This window comes from Nanorana parkeri, unplaced genomic scaffold, assembly GCF_000935625.1.
Source record: "Nanorana parkeri isolate BGI_ZX_2015 unplaced genomic scaffold, ASM93562v1 scaffold612, whole genome shotgun sequence".
NCBI lineage: Eukaryota > Metazoa > Chordata > Amphibia > Anura > Dicroglossidae > Nanorana > Nanorana parkeri.
In genome coordinates this window covers 267,255-283,583 of record NW_017306880.1, presented here as the reverse complement: position 1 = coordinate 283,583, position 16,329 = coordinate 267,255, and the positions used below count along the sequence as shown (strand labels likewise).

Here is a 16,329-nt window from a genome sequence, read left to right as displayed (position 1 = left end):
GGGGGGGGGGGGGGGGGCATCGGGGGAATTCAGAGTCCCAGCCATAGTCTCTTCTCCCCACTCATGCTGGCTACAGAGGTCTGTGAAAGGGACAGACCGCTGCAGCCAGCACCAGCAGGGAGAAGAGACTGTCCACACAGAACACTTACCACCCGCCACGCTGTCACACTTGCGTCCGGAGAGGTCAGAGCGGAGAGGGAGCCTGCGTTTGGTGAAGAGGTATTCCCGGCGAGGGGCTATGCGGGTCAATGGCCGAAGCTAGTTGAAAAAAATTTAAAGGGCCGGTATCGGCTCTATGCATCGGGGCATTTTCAGGAGTACAAGTACTCCTGAAAATGCACTGCATCGGCCCTGATACCGATACTAGTATCGGTATCGGGACATCGCTAGTTATTAGTATATTTTCTTTCCAGGTTAAATGTAATATTAAGTGAATATCACAGTATGGACACTAGACATAAAGACACAGCAACACAGGAAATAAAGATTTGCTCCTCAGTTCCAGGAGTATCGATTTGAATGGACATGCAATTTTGCAGGATGAATTGCTCTATGAACTGTGTATAAATACACTACAGTATAATCATTGAAGCACCTGTTATCCCTATCTACGTCAATTACTTTCCTCAATACCATCTGCAGCATTTATCATGATACACTTTCTGCTCCCCTTAGCTCTGTGCGGTATCTTAATTAAGAGCACTCTGGCTGGCAGTTTTTTTTCTTTTGTGGCTTTATGTGCTTCAGTATTTCCTACATTGTAAGTTTCCTAAGCTCCACATGGCTGTCTTTGCTGCAATAGGTTGTATTCAGATGCTGTCTCCAGACTGCATTTATGAAAAAAGATTTCCATGCACATGAAATGTGTCCACAGACAGCTCCCACTAAGCCTCCTTTACCTTCCATAACCCCCACATATTTGCCCCACACCATTGTCCATGAGTGCCCTCGCTGCTTTTTTTCCCCATAATGGTCCATAATCAGCCGCTGACCCCCTCCCAGGCACTCTACCTTCCGTTGAGATCCTTCTGCAACTCCAGCTCCTTCCTGGCAGTAAATGAGATAGCACACTTGATAAATAATAAGTTACCAACTATAATACTGTCTGATTGGCAGTAATGCATGCAAAGATGTTATGAATCACTCAGAGGCCCCCAAATCATGCAGCCTACATTAGCTAGTCATAATTAAAAATTAACGTTATTATAATTCAGTTAAGGCTAAAGGGAATGCTGTACATTGCAAAATGTTTGAAGGAGGTACATAAAAAAATAAATAAATTGTGCAATCTTTCTCTCTAATGAAGCTGCGGTAGTGTAGTATTTTCAGTGATAAAAAAAAGGTCTGCCATCAGCTGAGATAAGAGTTTCCCCCCTTGTCCCCAGGGTGTCTTGATAAGGATGCATGCCAGAGATCCTACAATTGATGCAGGGACTTTATAATTTATAAGCAGTGGAGGGAAGGGAGCAAAAAGCCTTTTGTTGGATGCATGCCAGACCCAGGCTGAAAGCTGTGGGAGCAATTGAAGAGTCATTTCTCAGGACCTGTTTATCCAAATAAGACAGAATCCTGGAATCACAGAATCTTGGAAAGCTGGAAATCTGTATTTCAGTGTGCTAAGAGTCAAGCATTCTTCATGATAGGGGAAAAAAAATGGTCTCTTATGACCACAGAACTTGACCACTCAAACATCATCTCAGAAATAATAAAATCTTCTTAAAGAGGAACTTTACCCATATCTTTAAAATACCAACAAACACACCTTTAAAAGTGTCTAGTAATGACAATCTACAAAAACATAGTTCTAGATAAATGACGGCTTTGTATTCTTTGCATACCTTATTTCTCTTTTCTTTCCCAGTCTTCTGACAGTGGCCATGTTAACTAAGGACAAATTACTAGATCTCCCTTTACTTTCTGGAATTCTGAAACATGTGACTAGACATGCAACTAGGACATCATTTCAGGGGAGGAAAATGCCTTTCCCCGAGATCTCATGAGATTACAGATGAGATTTCCCAGCAATGCTCTGCTGATGTAACCTTCCCAGGATGCAATGCATGGGCACTTACATCATTTGAGCCAAAAGTGGACCAGGAAGTAGATTAACTCTATTTGTAAGTAAATGAAAAACAAGTTTAACTAATGAATGTAAGATGATTTCATATAAGCATGCTCTTGAAACCGAGCTGTTGGGCAGCCATCACTGAATATTTTATTTTTATACATCTTTTATTGCATGATTGTGTTCCAATTCCAATCAAAGGAGACAAGGTAGTATACAACTGTGTACACATGGATATTCTGTATCCATGCATCACAGCAAGCAGCACTTGTGACCAAGAGGGTAATTTGGTGCCATACATAAAACAAAAAAACAGAGAGCACTTGCCACATGAAGTAATACTACTAAAAAAAAATGTGAATACTCCCAAACATAAATGATTAATTGAAATGTAGCATGGTGGTTTTCTTTACATGCAGATTGATCTTTTATGTTTGTGAGTTTTCATTACATTTTATTATTCGTAAATTGTATTACGTACATTGTCAGGCCAGTGTGCTCTGTTTGTTTATTGTTAGTATTTTCACTATAAATATGATGAAATGATATGAAATATGATTATGGTTCCCATCATAACAGTGCCTTATTAAATATACATTATAAAGCTTCAGAATGAAAGTCTCTGTGGCCTTTCTATACATGCGTGTATAAATAATCTTCTTGTCAATGCTGACTAACTTCTGAAGGAAAGATTTTTGTTTTTTTGTTGTAGCAAATGCTGGAGGAACAAATATTGCACCAGCTACCAAGACAATACCAACCTGAAAGAGGTTCTAACATTTCCTACTGTTTCCAAAAGCTTAAAAAAAAAAAAAAACTTTATCTGAAGTTGAACCTTAATGCCAGTACACTTTTCATGATCTCATACCTGACTTTTAATATCCACCTACCACACACACTAGATGCACACTCTTTTACACACATTGTATACTGCCTTTCTGTTAAATAAGTCTGCTTTGGCTTGGGATGCACTAGGCACAGAGGAAAGGGTAGTTTGTCTCTTGAACCATATTTTTTGGAGAATCAAAAGTAAGCGTGTTCTCCTGAAAAGGTGTCTAGATAGGTCTCTTTAGTTAGAACTGAAATAAACGTTGCCACTTCATATTATGACAGCGGTATATTTTTTGATGTGGGTTGTTCAGTCGTGTTGTGATCTAGTGTTGCAACAAAGAGTGTTTTATTTGCATATATAACAATTCCTTATACCATTTTTTTTCCATTTTAATGGGGTTGGATAGAACTGACCTGCCTGATTTATTAGGTATAACACAACTGTTTAAATTTTTGCAGATGACAACCACAAATGGCAAAATTAAGTTATCTTGTATTGCAGAACATATATCATGTCATATCGCACTAGCTATGTCACAATCTCCCCCTTTACATCTAGATTTGACTTTGTTTATTATGTTGATTATATGATTGGCCTTAACAATTTCCTGTAATCACCCTTCGCTTGCCCTGAAGTTTATTATTCCAGTTCGATTGCCTGGAATTGTCCACAGGGTGAGCTGCATTCACTGAACTGTGTACAGTGAATCACTAACTTAAAACTAGCATGAAGTATTTGTAGATATTTGCTTTGCAGATGACACTGCATGATTGTATTTTCAGCCATTTTCTTAATGCATTCTGGATAGAGTAGCAGAGTATAGTATAGGAAACATTGATGATCCCTGCTGAATCACACTGCTTTATACATAAGTCTACAATTAGGGCTGCACCGATAGCGGTTTTATGGTATCGAGAACGAGTACCAATATTTTTTTGCCGGTAGTCGCCGACATAGAAACCGGAAGTTCCTTTAACCCCTTCATGACTGAGCTTGTTTTTAGTTTCTGTTCGTAAATGACTGACACACTTTTGACATTTTTGCTGTGTGATTCTTCCACGTCAGTAATATACTTTCTTACAAAGTGCACCCACACATATTATATATTGTTTTTTAGAGGACAGATAGGGCTACATATTTATATCACATATGTGCGTCTAACGCCTCACTTAGGACAAATAAAATATAAAAAAAGAGGAAAAAAACGTTTAAAAAAAACACTTTTTTCCCAGTTTTGATTTGTAGTATTTTTTTTACAAAACCAGCACAGCTAAAAAAATGCAATAAATACATTCATTTATTTGTCCCTTATTTTATTTTTTTCAACATTTTTATTTTTTTACACTTTTCACTTTTTTTTAAACTTAAAAATTGTATTTTATTTATTTAATTATATCAAGCAGTCATTGTGAATTAATCTCACTGTTACTGCTTGATAAATTAATACATTTTTGGTTATTATCAGGCTGCTTCAAACTTCAGAACAGCCGATAATAAGTTAGTGACACTGATCCTGCAGCAGTTCAGGATTCAGCTGTTACTAAATGTTTTCTGATTGTTGCAACAACGATCAGCAAACAAACATTCTTCTTCCAGGAATAGATACATTGTAGGAATAGACACATTTTGTATCTATTCATGAAAGAAAAAAAAAAAAGCCAGTATAGCTTGAGAGAGATATCTCTCGATCTATACGAGCTGTCAGAATGCCGGCAAAAGCCGGCATCTGTGTCCGCTTTGCTTTGACTCTCAGACACCCGATATTAAGGTATCGGGTGTCTGAAAAAGGTTAACCCTTTCATTAATGAATGCCTCTGTAGTAAGGGCAGCCATTAATGAATGTTAAAAGCTGATTCTCAGCGATTAACAGCCCTCTAAAGCAGCAAATAACTCGTCACGTACAGTGTACGTGACAAGTCATTTGGTCCCTTTGTGGCTGGACGTACAGTGTACGTCTCCCGTCACGAAGGGGTTAAGGAAGCCGGGCGGCGTGCAATCACTTGCCACCTGGATTCCTGATTAGCCGTCTCCAGCAAGCGTGGGACCTCAGGCAGCCGCTTCAGTTTAAAAATTTAGTGTCGGTGTTCTGTCGAGAACGCCAACCCAGTATCTGCGTTTGCGCACAGACGGGATTAATGAGGAAACCGGCATTTATTTACAAAGTATTCGTTTGTAATGGTTAATTGTGAATGTTAATAATATGCCGTCCATGTCAGTAAATTATGGGTGGAATATTATTAACGGTCACAAGTAACGATTTAAACTAAATACTTTGTAAAAAAATCCCTGTTCCCTCAATAATACTGGTCTGTACGCAAGTGCAGATGCTGAGGTCGGCAAATTCGACTACGTTGGTGTTCTCGACAAAACACTGGTATCTGCGTTTAGTATACGTACGTATATTTTGTATCAGTACTCGTAAAAATGCCCAGTATTGGCACTTGTGCATCCCTACTTAAAAATATAATGCATTGCTGGGACTTGTAGTCCTGCATAGTTGGTGCTATTCTGCATTGCTGTATAATGATTATACAGCAATGCAAAATACCACCAGCTATGCAAGACTACAAGTCCCAGCAATACATTATAATAAAAAAACAGCACTGCAGAATACCACCAGCAACCCCCCCCCCACCCCCCTTCCCGGTCCAGACTTACCTTACCTCTACTGCAGGACCCTCTTCCGCGTCTCTGTGGCCAGGATAGGGTCCTCACACAGCAGAATGTGCTGCCTGGCGGTGCTTGCAGCACATTATGCGCTACTAGTGACAGCCTCTCCAGCCCTGCTGCACAGCCGCCCATACATGCTGAGGGTGGCAGAGCAGCGGGGGAGGAGCAGCACAATCTGGGGGGGCTCCCCCCCAACAGGCGGAACGCCATGGCCCGGTCGCAATTGCGGCGGCTGTGACCCTGGTAGTTCCGCCAGTGCTCTGACCAAGAGAGGATTCACCATGAAATACTCTGAAGCAAAGGACTTGGAGACAGAGAGAGAGAGACTGCAACCCAAAGCCATTTCCCTCCAAACGCTTAATTGCCAAGAAGTCCTGTTCTTTATGGAATTTGCAGGTGGAAGCTAAGTACCTTTAGTGTTTGCTCTCTTAGAAACTATCTATATGTAGCGGGTGTATGTTTGTTTTATTTAACCTTTTCCCCTAAGTTTGTGCACGCAGCATTTTTGCCATGAAAGTATTTTAAGTGCTACTGGGTCAGTTTCCCTGAGCTTTGCCAAGCTTTACATTTGGGCCCATCCTTGGGATAAGCTTTACTTTTTGGGGTCTGTTGTACTGTAGTTAAAATCTTCCATTTTCATTTATTTCCCTGAAATACTGCCAAGATGCACCTCTGTGACTCCAGAGCTAAACCTTATACATACCCTTAAGCTTTAGTATATCACCACTATAGTTTCCTGCTAACTGCATTACCAGCATCCCAGATACTTTCAATTCTGCCTCTGCCATAATAAACCCTGTCAACTCGTTTCTCTTTTTTTCCCTAACTGGCAGATTGCTGCAAAATAGAAAAAGACACAAGAGCTGCTTATTTAGACATCAAATCCCTTTTCCTTCTAAATACAAAACACAAAATCCCTTTTCCTTCTAAATGTTCAGGAACTTTGCAGTTCTTCTGTAATTCCACAGCCCATTATCTAGCTGACTTCACTTCTGTAGACATTATAGCATTTCATCTTCCACTTACCTTTTGAATTCAATGCTGCCTTGTGACTATGTGCCCATTTAGATCTATAGTGTTAGGTGGGGTGTTTTTGTAGTATTAGGCATGTGTGTTGTCATCTGTCAATGTGTGTTGAAATGCGTTACTGACGCTCAATTCCAATGCGTTTTTGAATATGGATGGATGGATAGAGTTAACAGCTGTTGACTAATGCTTATTAATACCTGTTGGCAATGTATCAAAAAGCATGCAATACTTGTTTTGATGTGTTTTCATTGACTTCTATGGGCCTCACAATGCACTCAAATGAAGGAAAAAATGTCATGTTGCAGTTTTCTGTGCAGAGATGAGACCAGGCACTATTTTTTATTATGGTGAACTTAGACATGCATTTTAGCGTGTTGTAACAGTGTAAATGGGCCCTTAACATTTATTTTCCCAATTCAAAATATCAGTATTCTCCTAGTTTAAATCAATTATTAGTACGTGTTAGCAATTTAAAGGAAAAGTATTAGGAGAGTAAAATGAACTCTTTCCAATACTTAGAGCAGTTCTCAATCTGTATCACCGGTGTATGACAGCTGCTGTAGTGTCACATGCCGGCGATACAGATTGAGAACTTTGCGATTACAAACCACTAATCCCTCAGCCCACAGTCTTCTTCATGCAGAGTGCGTTGTTTGTCAGTCACTGCCCCTCACAGGAATTCTCCGATCCCTATTCCTCCAATGCTCACCAGAGGAACCGACGGGGAGGGCGCAGGCATCTACCTCGGGTAACAAGCCCCCTATGTGCTTGCAAATAGGATGTGGCAGGTCCTCTTTCCTGTGACATCAGGGGTTTATTAGATCCCAAGTTTAACCTGTAGATTCCAAAGAAGCTGATGAAGCACAGATCATGCTTCACCAGCTTCGTCTATGGCTACATCAGCCAGAGAAGATGACACACTGAAACTGGAAGTTTATGTAATGCACTTCAGTCCACTTTCAGTGACTCTTTATTAGTTCTGACAGACAAAGTCCTCCAACAAACCCCCCACTCATATACCAGCTTTCTTACAGCTTGCAAATCACCATGTTGGTGGCAAACCCACCAGAAAAGATAATGTAAAGCAAAGAGCCCCCTTCCATTGTCAAGGTACCCTCCAGAAGTTGAAGGCATGTGGCCTGGTATCTGACCAGCGGGGCGCACCACTTTCCCCAGCGTGGACAATTGTTTTGCCAGTCTTGAATTCACACACTTCTGGGTGCTGCCACTTTTAATGGTCCAGCTTTCCAAATTTTTGAGGTGCCTCTATACCTTCAGCCTACTCACTGGACAATGATCAGCATCATCACCTCTATCGAATGAGCAGACAGGTGGCTCCCAAAAAGCTGTAAAACTGAACCTGAATATGGCAAAGCAATATTTCTGCCTATGCAGATTGTAGTGGTGTGTGAATCACAAGACTAAACAGAATGTTAAATCCTTTGGAATATAAAGCCATTTTTAAAGTTTGGGTATGTCAGTTATGTATTTGGCTGACTACCTGGAGATCTTCTTCCATTTAGAACAGATTCTGCTACATAGCATTTGACATTCACAGATTGGTTTTATCTGCTGCCTGACGTTGCCCTTTAACATACAGTACTTGTCCAGCAAGTATGCTCACAGACAGCTACAGTACCTGTGAGAGTACCAATCCATATATTAAGTGTGATCACAGAAAAATGTCAGAGAAAAGAGAAACTTAAAAAAAATGATTTCAGATGAAACTGACAAAAGACAACTTAGGGCCCATTCACATGAGACACATCCATAGCAGTGCGTTAAGTGCACGTGTTAACAGGCGTTGGTTCTCGGTAATGTGCAATGCATTAGGACAAACAATTCATTTGAATGGGCTGCCCAATGCATCATTTTCAGAAGTGCACCACAATGCAAGTGGGCTGAGAAGGTGCACCAATGGGCAATGCATGATGGTATGATTGGGCCATTAAGGTTTATCTATGACCAAAATTTTTTTTCTTTTGGATTGAATGTGGAAGGTTTAGATCCCCTTTTGAGACAGAAAGCAAATTGAATTTCTCCCCAGCAGGACACAAACAGCAAAAAATAGATTGACAGGGATTTGGACCCTTCCCTCTAGCCAAAAATATACAAAATAAAATATTTGTGTTCAATAATCACATTCTTTAAAATGTACATAACACGAGCCCTAGCCCACCAAATATTCATTGCCGCCAAATTAACTTTGGCGGGAAATTGGAAAAAACAATTCATCCCGTATCGGGAATTCACCAATAGGCTGGATGTAGTTCTCTTAAATGAACGATTGTCGTACGTCCTACAGGATTCACAAGCCAAATTTCTGGGAACCCTGGATTCTACATAATCACCCTGATCTAGATATTGACACCCTCCACCGCCTGTGATGTGGTCTATAGAGTTAAGAGGTAATGAATGTGTGACCCTCGGGTGTGAACCAAAAGGCCTGTGGAGCAGACCTGAATTACAATTGAAGTTGCCCGCCGGATGGGCCCTTTCCCCCTCCTTGTCTTCCCCTTCTTTCCCCCCCCCCCCTTTTTTTATTTTCTTTATCTTCTACTGCATTAATGTTGATTTGTAGTGTTTGCATTGACATACTGTTGATTGTATTACGTTACCTATGTGGCCGCCTGTAGCCGGCAAGCACTGTACAACATGCTGTTTGTAATTACCTTGAAAACCCAATAAATATTTGGATATAAAAAAAAAAATGTACATAACACAATCATTAGCTTTTGATACATTTCTTGCTAGTTGATAAATTGTTCACTATCTGTATTCAAGTATTGTTAATAACAAAGTTGATGCAACTACCTAGTGCACAACTTACAAAGTCAACATTTTTTAGTTACTTTCAAAGCATTGCACTTCTTGCTCCTACTGCATCTTCTTATATACAGATTTCTCACTATGTCCATGAACACATTTTTTATTTTATACAGATCTGCTTCTTCTTGCAAAAAATCGGACCCTTGGTATACTGAAATTTGCTGAAATGCTTCAGCTTTCAGCTGCAGTAACTTGCATTGGTTATACTAACTTTGGTAAACTACAGGCTTTTGAAAGAACTTGGTTGATTTTAGGGCCCCAATAACACCAAATGTGTTGGGCTGTGCTTGGCAGCCTTGCCCAGGGCAGCCACCCAAGTCCCATTTACATAGTGGCAGGGTCTTCTGAAGGTATGTGCAGGCATCTCTTGATGACATTTAAACATTCATACCACTGAGAATTTTTACATTCATTTACATTTTGTTATAAAAAGCTTCTGCATGATTAGTCTGGGGTATCAAAAGATCACATCCACATCTAAAAACACTAAAAAGACTATCCCCTTTAAACACCAAAAACAGCAGCCACTTTCAATTAAAATATATAATCTCAGACCTGAAAGGATTATATGTAGTAACCCTGAAGAAAAAAAAAAATTAACCTTCCATCCAGTCCTAAGATTTACACAGCACTGCCACAGAACACAGAGACCTGATAACACTTACAGGTTTGTCCCTCCACCAGCCTGTGACTGAACACTGCACATAGAGAAAGCACAGAGATGAGCTTGCATGTCACTCTTCTTTCTGCTCCTATCAGTATGCTCATTAAAATACAGCACACCTAAATGGGTTCCTTGTGCTCTCTTTCCCAGTATGAGCTCTGCTGTACAAAGATACAGAGACTGCAACAGACTGATACCAACCCAAAATCAGGTACTCTGCTTGGATTTAAAAAATAAATTTATTTTAAAAGAAAAAAAAATACATTTAAAGATATATTAATGAGCTGCATTCATTTATATCTGATTGGAGTTTGACTTTGCCCACACCCTTGCACATTTAGCCATGTAACTATTCTCTACTTTGGATACATGCAGCCCAATCCTCAACAGATTTATCCATACATGAAAATGAGCAAATGTGCCAAATAGGAGCAGTTCAGACAGATGTCTATTGCCAGTATTGTGTGGGAGAAAATAGAAATGCACATGTGCACAGCAACTGCATTTTCCATCCCAAGCAGATATCTGTCAACCTAGACATTTGGATGGCTGGTAGTCTTCAAAGAAGATATGAAGCCTTTGGAGAATGAGAGCTGATCAACTGCCTTTACAGACACTTTCAGAACTTGGATTAGGATTAGATGCCTGATTTTAAGACAGAGTGGCATCCGATGAAGGGTTACATGATCCATACACGAGCTGCCTTGTGTGTATGTGGTTTGAACATCTTTGTTTAATTCTGTTAAATCCACCTTAAATGGATACCATCACAATCTGAACTTTTTATTCACTTAGATAATCTTTTACAAGATTTTTATTGTCAGTGAATAGTTTAACCTTATAAAAAGAGAATGCAAGCTTTCCTAAACTACAAGCTGACCAAATTCCCTCACCTGTCCAGTCTGTGGTCAGCCAGATATGAGTAAACCAGGTCTGCTGGCAATTTGTTTCACACTGAGTTACAGCTGCTGGTAAACCCAGTCATTATTAAAGTAATAAATTAAATATTACATAAACAATTATTGCTCACCTGGGTATTAAGCAACAGTGAATAACTATTATCCCACAGAAACCATTAGATTGTACTGATTTAAATAATGCATAGTAATGTTCCTGAGAACAGACATGTGATAGTTTGACTGGGGCTTGCTTACTTCCATTTTTAACATTTTAAGTTGCCAAGACACCGATATTTATGGGTGCAATAAAATCTGTGTGTGGGAGACACAAAACTCAAAGCAGATGGATGAATGAATGAGCATTGTATAAGTGGCACCATGTAACCCGTAATATTTATGCCACTTTCTGTTATAACTGCAAGCTAGAATTGAATGCACATATATTGCTGTGCTGCCTTCATTTTATAGATAGATCTGAGTTAATGGCTTGAGGAAGAAAAGAAAATGTATTCCATAAACCACTCTCTTGTTCTAGTCATACACGGCAAGATATTACGAAGTAGGGTCAGGTACACAACATATTATGAATCTCTGTGTGCACTGTATCTGTATTCAGATATTGTCACTTTAAATTCAGGATGAAGAAATAATACAATAGATAAAAAATAATACTGTCTGCAGCACTTTCAAAAATCTCCTACTATGGAGGATTAATTTAATCAAGTGAAGACAACTATTGTATTTATAAAATAAAATGTTGCTATCACTATTCCAATTCGATTGTTTTCACCAGTCCCAAAGGACATCTTAACATTTTCAGTCACACGCTGACTGTATTGAGCAATCAATCAGTTTCCTGATTTTGATGCATCTTTTGCTATCATTAATAAGTCAACAAAAGAATGGACAAAAGAAACAAACATATGCCACAGGTTCACTTTATGATTCAGCAGCATATATAGTCATTTGATGCATCCACTGTTGGATCAGATCATCCAGTCAGTGATGGTTAATGTTTACCACAAGGTAAGCAAAAATTATGATGCCGTAGGCAAGCAATCCTTACATTTATATTAGTCCAAAAATTGATAAGTCGTTACACTTTCCGTGAAACAGAGCATAAAACACAAAATGCAGAGGCAGGTTAATAGCTTTATTAGCTTAATCTGGCCATGCCCCAGTGGAATTTTTTATTGTCAGAGCATTTGTTCCATATTCTTGAGTCAAAAATACCAAACGAAACCCACACGATAAAAAAATCCAAGGAGCAGGATGGAAATGTTCTTGGACAAACAAAATTTTCATATTGAATGTTGTTTTTGTTTGAGAAACTCCATTCATTTGCAAAATTGAATGTTCAAACCAAACTAAATTTCGAATGACGGTTGTCAAGCCCCTGAAAGCATTTTCAAATGTCATGGCAAGGTTTTTGTTCGTACAAGAATCTACCAGTGTATAGCCAGCTTAATTGACATTTTTCTTAATGGTGTTATCATCCCAAGATCAAAAAAAATCAAAAGCAGTCTTTGACTGTAAACATTTGCATACGTGGGACTACATTAAATGTACTGTTATCCAGGATAACATATTGCTGCAGCAGAACATGGTGTGTCATCCCAAGCATACAAGAGCAGTTAACCATGTTCTTCCCAGTATGGAAATGTTATGTCCAGTAAACAGGTTTTTTTTTCCTGCACCACTGTAATGCTGTTACAATATTAATTTGCATTGAGAACCTGTGTTAGGAAGAAATATTGTGTTGTACTTCTGCATGTCCTTGGAACATTTGTTTGCATTCTGAAAAACCTTATGCAGCATCTGGCCAGAACACTGAGTGGTGGTACATTCTGCTGGATATGCAAATACTGCACTTCCTTCTCAACAGATTAGATCCATTTTAATAGCTGGATGTTTGCATTGGTTGATTTTTCATGGGAAATATCCTTAACAAATAAATGGACCATGAACTTGGATTTCTTTTTTGAAGCAAGCTGCAACAGCCAGAATAGCAGTCTTTGTTAACCCTCTATCTAGAATGTAATCACTATACCATCAATATACTGGCTCAGGTTAAAGAGTTCATGACTATCAAACAAATCTGGCATCTTGAATACTCTAGCTACCTTGGACATTTTTTCTCTCTAAATATATTCTCTGCCCTTAACCTTAGGAAGAAGAAAAGTTGCTGTGATTAAGCAGTTTTATAAAGGGCTCTCTAGCTAGCAAACTGTGGAAAATGTACACAGAACATATCCATAGATGTCTACAGCTCACAATTGTTTTTTTACTGGCAACAGTCCAAAACATCCATCATAGCACAGGTATCATAACACCTAATGGTTTTCAGTGGCACAATAGAAGTGCAAGGATTAATACTTGAGTTCTAACACCAGAAGTACAGCTCCAAGTTCAAAATGTGCAGCCTGAAAATGTTTCGAACAAGACTGGTTGCCTATATGCAAAGCCATTTGGTGACCTGTGGGGCTATAGGAAGTGCATTGGAAATAAATCACTAACATGAACAAATATCTGGCGCTAGAGAAATGTGTTAAAAATTTGCAAGTTAAACCAAGAAGTTTAAAGCCTGGAAAAATGATCTGATGTCCTTAGTGTTCCAAACAGTGTCTAGGGTGGGTCAGTCAGGGCCACAGCGGAAAATACCTTTATCCAGGGAGGCACCTGCCATGTGGTAAAAACTTAGAGCTGTGTCCACATCATTAATGTTCTTGAGGAAGGTAAAGAAATTTTCTACTTCTTCAAATGTCAGGCCCTAGAAAAGAAACAACCAGTAAAAGCCTAGTAAGAAATAGAGTTTTGTAATAAAAGAAAAAAAGACAACATTATTTTCCACCTTGGCCTTATGCAAGTATACAGCACATACGTTATAGCTGGCAGGACCAAAGGGATCCTGTAAAGCATTGCAGTAGCCGGCACTACTACAGTGCTTTACTTTGAACTTCCAGGTCCTATAATGCCACTGTGCTGACTGACTTTCCCTCTGTAAACATCACTCCACGTCATGTCACCACCTTTCATCCAATTAGAAAACACATAGAGGAGAATTTATCAAAACTGGAGCAGACAAAATCTGGAGCAGTTGTGCATAGTAACCAATCAGCTTCTCTCTTTCATTTGCAAATCTTAACTGAACAAACTGAAGAAAGAAGCGGATTGGTTGCCATGCACAACTGCTCCAGATTTTGTCTACTCTAGTTTTGATAAATTCCCCTCATAGTATTCCTTTCTTCAAAAATACTAGGTGTTTGCTGAATGTCAGCTGTGCCAAGTAAGTGAACTGCTGGGCTTTCACAGTGGCAGTACGGGACCCTGAAGCCTGTGACACACTGCATATGGAGCAGTGCAGAGCAAAGCAAAGCTGCGAAGCGCGGAGCTGAGCGCAGCCAGATGAAAGACTTCATCTTCAGCCAATCGGCTCACACATAACAATTCAATGGACTTCGCATCCTGACATGTGGGTTTATACACGCAAGCCGAATGGTTGAAGATGACATTTTTCTTCTCAGCACACTTAGCTATGCTAGCTCTTGCAAGCTGTCACGCCAGATTGAAAATTTAAAGGACACACTGCAGGCGAAGGTCTGTGCATCGCCGCTTCCCTTTCCTGCGCACCGCTTCGCATGCAGTGTGTCACATGCTTAAGGATCAATGTAAAGCACTGGAGTAGCGCTGGCTACTTCAGTGCTTTACAGCAGTGTTCCCCAACCCCCGGTCCGTCACGGTACAATTATCAAACGTTGACCGGTCCGCGGCGATAAAAAGGTTGGGGAGCACTGCTTTACAGGAACCCTATGGCCCTACCAGCAATAAAATATGTATACATACATTGTGCCAAGCTGGACCAATATAATTATACAAATGTATTTTATATATATTTAAATCTATATATGTATAGATTTAATGTTATGAAAACTTACTGTTCAGTTGCAGTCTGCAAAAGATTTGATGATTTTCCAAACTGGTAAAAAATTTCAAATGTTGTGTCCTTGTAACCAAAGCAACCAATGACATCTCTGGAGGCATCCTGTACACCATATACAGGACACACCAAGAAATGTGATTTATCGTTCATGTTTATGGCTTACCGCTTTTTCCAGTGTTTTACCACTGAATATAAGATATTCTATTTAAGCAATACCTATTTCCTAGATCTAAAATCAGATTTTATACAGGACATTATTTTCGGAAGACAACGAGACTCACATATTGAGGCTAACCTTTTTTACAGCATTTAGAATGCAGGAAGGCCAGCAATTACTAACCCAATGTCATACTGTATAGGCAACATCAAGCTAAACTTGTGAATAGGTCACATACAATGCAGAAAGACGCATTGCCCCATATTAATGAAGACACAATAAAGGTAAACCTCTTACTATCTAGACCAGGGGTGGCAAACTCCGGCCCTCCAGCTGTTGTGGAACTACAAGTCCCTTGAGGCTTTGCAAGATTCTCACAGCCACGGGCACGACTCGCAGAGGCAGATGCATCATGGGATTTGTAGTTTCACCACAGCTGGAGGGCCTGAGTTTGCCACCCCTGATCTAGACAATAATAAATAAGCAAAAAACCCATTTGGTTAGCATTGGTTGGAAGAATGAAAAAGTGGCTAATAATTAGTGGTAAAGAGTAAAACTTGAGCATTAGTGTACTTTCACATGAGCAATGAATTGAATTTTGGAGAGGGAGCTCACCCTGCCCTTTCTCCACACTTACACAGGCTTTGATACACCTGTGAAAGGTTTCTGCCATCTCCAAGGATTGACCTTTTAATTACACACAGTAGGGTGGGCATTGGTGTACGCAGGGTCTATGCTTAACTATGTTTTAGTGACTAATCTAGTTATGACAACAGAGGCTCCAAAAGGCACTAAAAAAACAATGAAATCCCTCCATGAAACATGCTTAAATAAAGAAATGCCTTTTAAAAAACATAATGGGGGGGAATTTATCAAAACTGGAGCAGGCAGAATCTGGAGCAGTTGACCATGGCGACCAATCAGCTTCTCTCTTCAATTTGTTCAGTTAAGATTTAAAAATGAAAGAGAGAAGCTGATTGGTTGCAATGCACAGCTGCTGCAGATTTTGTCTGCACCAGTTTTAATACATTCCCCCCAATGTATTATTTTTCTACCACAAACAGAAAAATCAAAGTGTAATGATAGCGGTTGGAGCCATATTGACCATTACTTTAAACCCTAGAAGCCAGCTGTGCATCCTAGGTCTTAGCAAACCCATATAACATAAATGGAAGAATGAGAGGGGTCTATAAAAAGGAGTACAATAATAACATTTCTAAGAACTAATAATAAATGTACCCATA

General features: G+C 39.5%; 1 protein-coding gene across 4 annotated transcripts in view; it reads right to left on the bottom strand.

The window, feature by feature from the left end:
- Window positions 1-16,329, bottom strand: part of MICU1 (mitochondrial calcium uptake 1) — a 175,228-nt gene that overhangs the window by 26,212 nt on the left and 132,687 nt on the right. For all 4 annotated transcript variants that reach the window (XM_018562911.1, XM_018562912.1, XM_018562913.1 and 1 more), the window contains one exon: window positions 13,650-13,758. In XM_018562911.1, coding sequence (XP_018418413.1) covers window positions 13,650-13,758 — 109 coding nt within the window. The remainder of the gene's footprint in view (window positions 1-13,649; window positions 13,759-16,329) is intronic.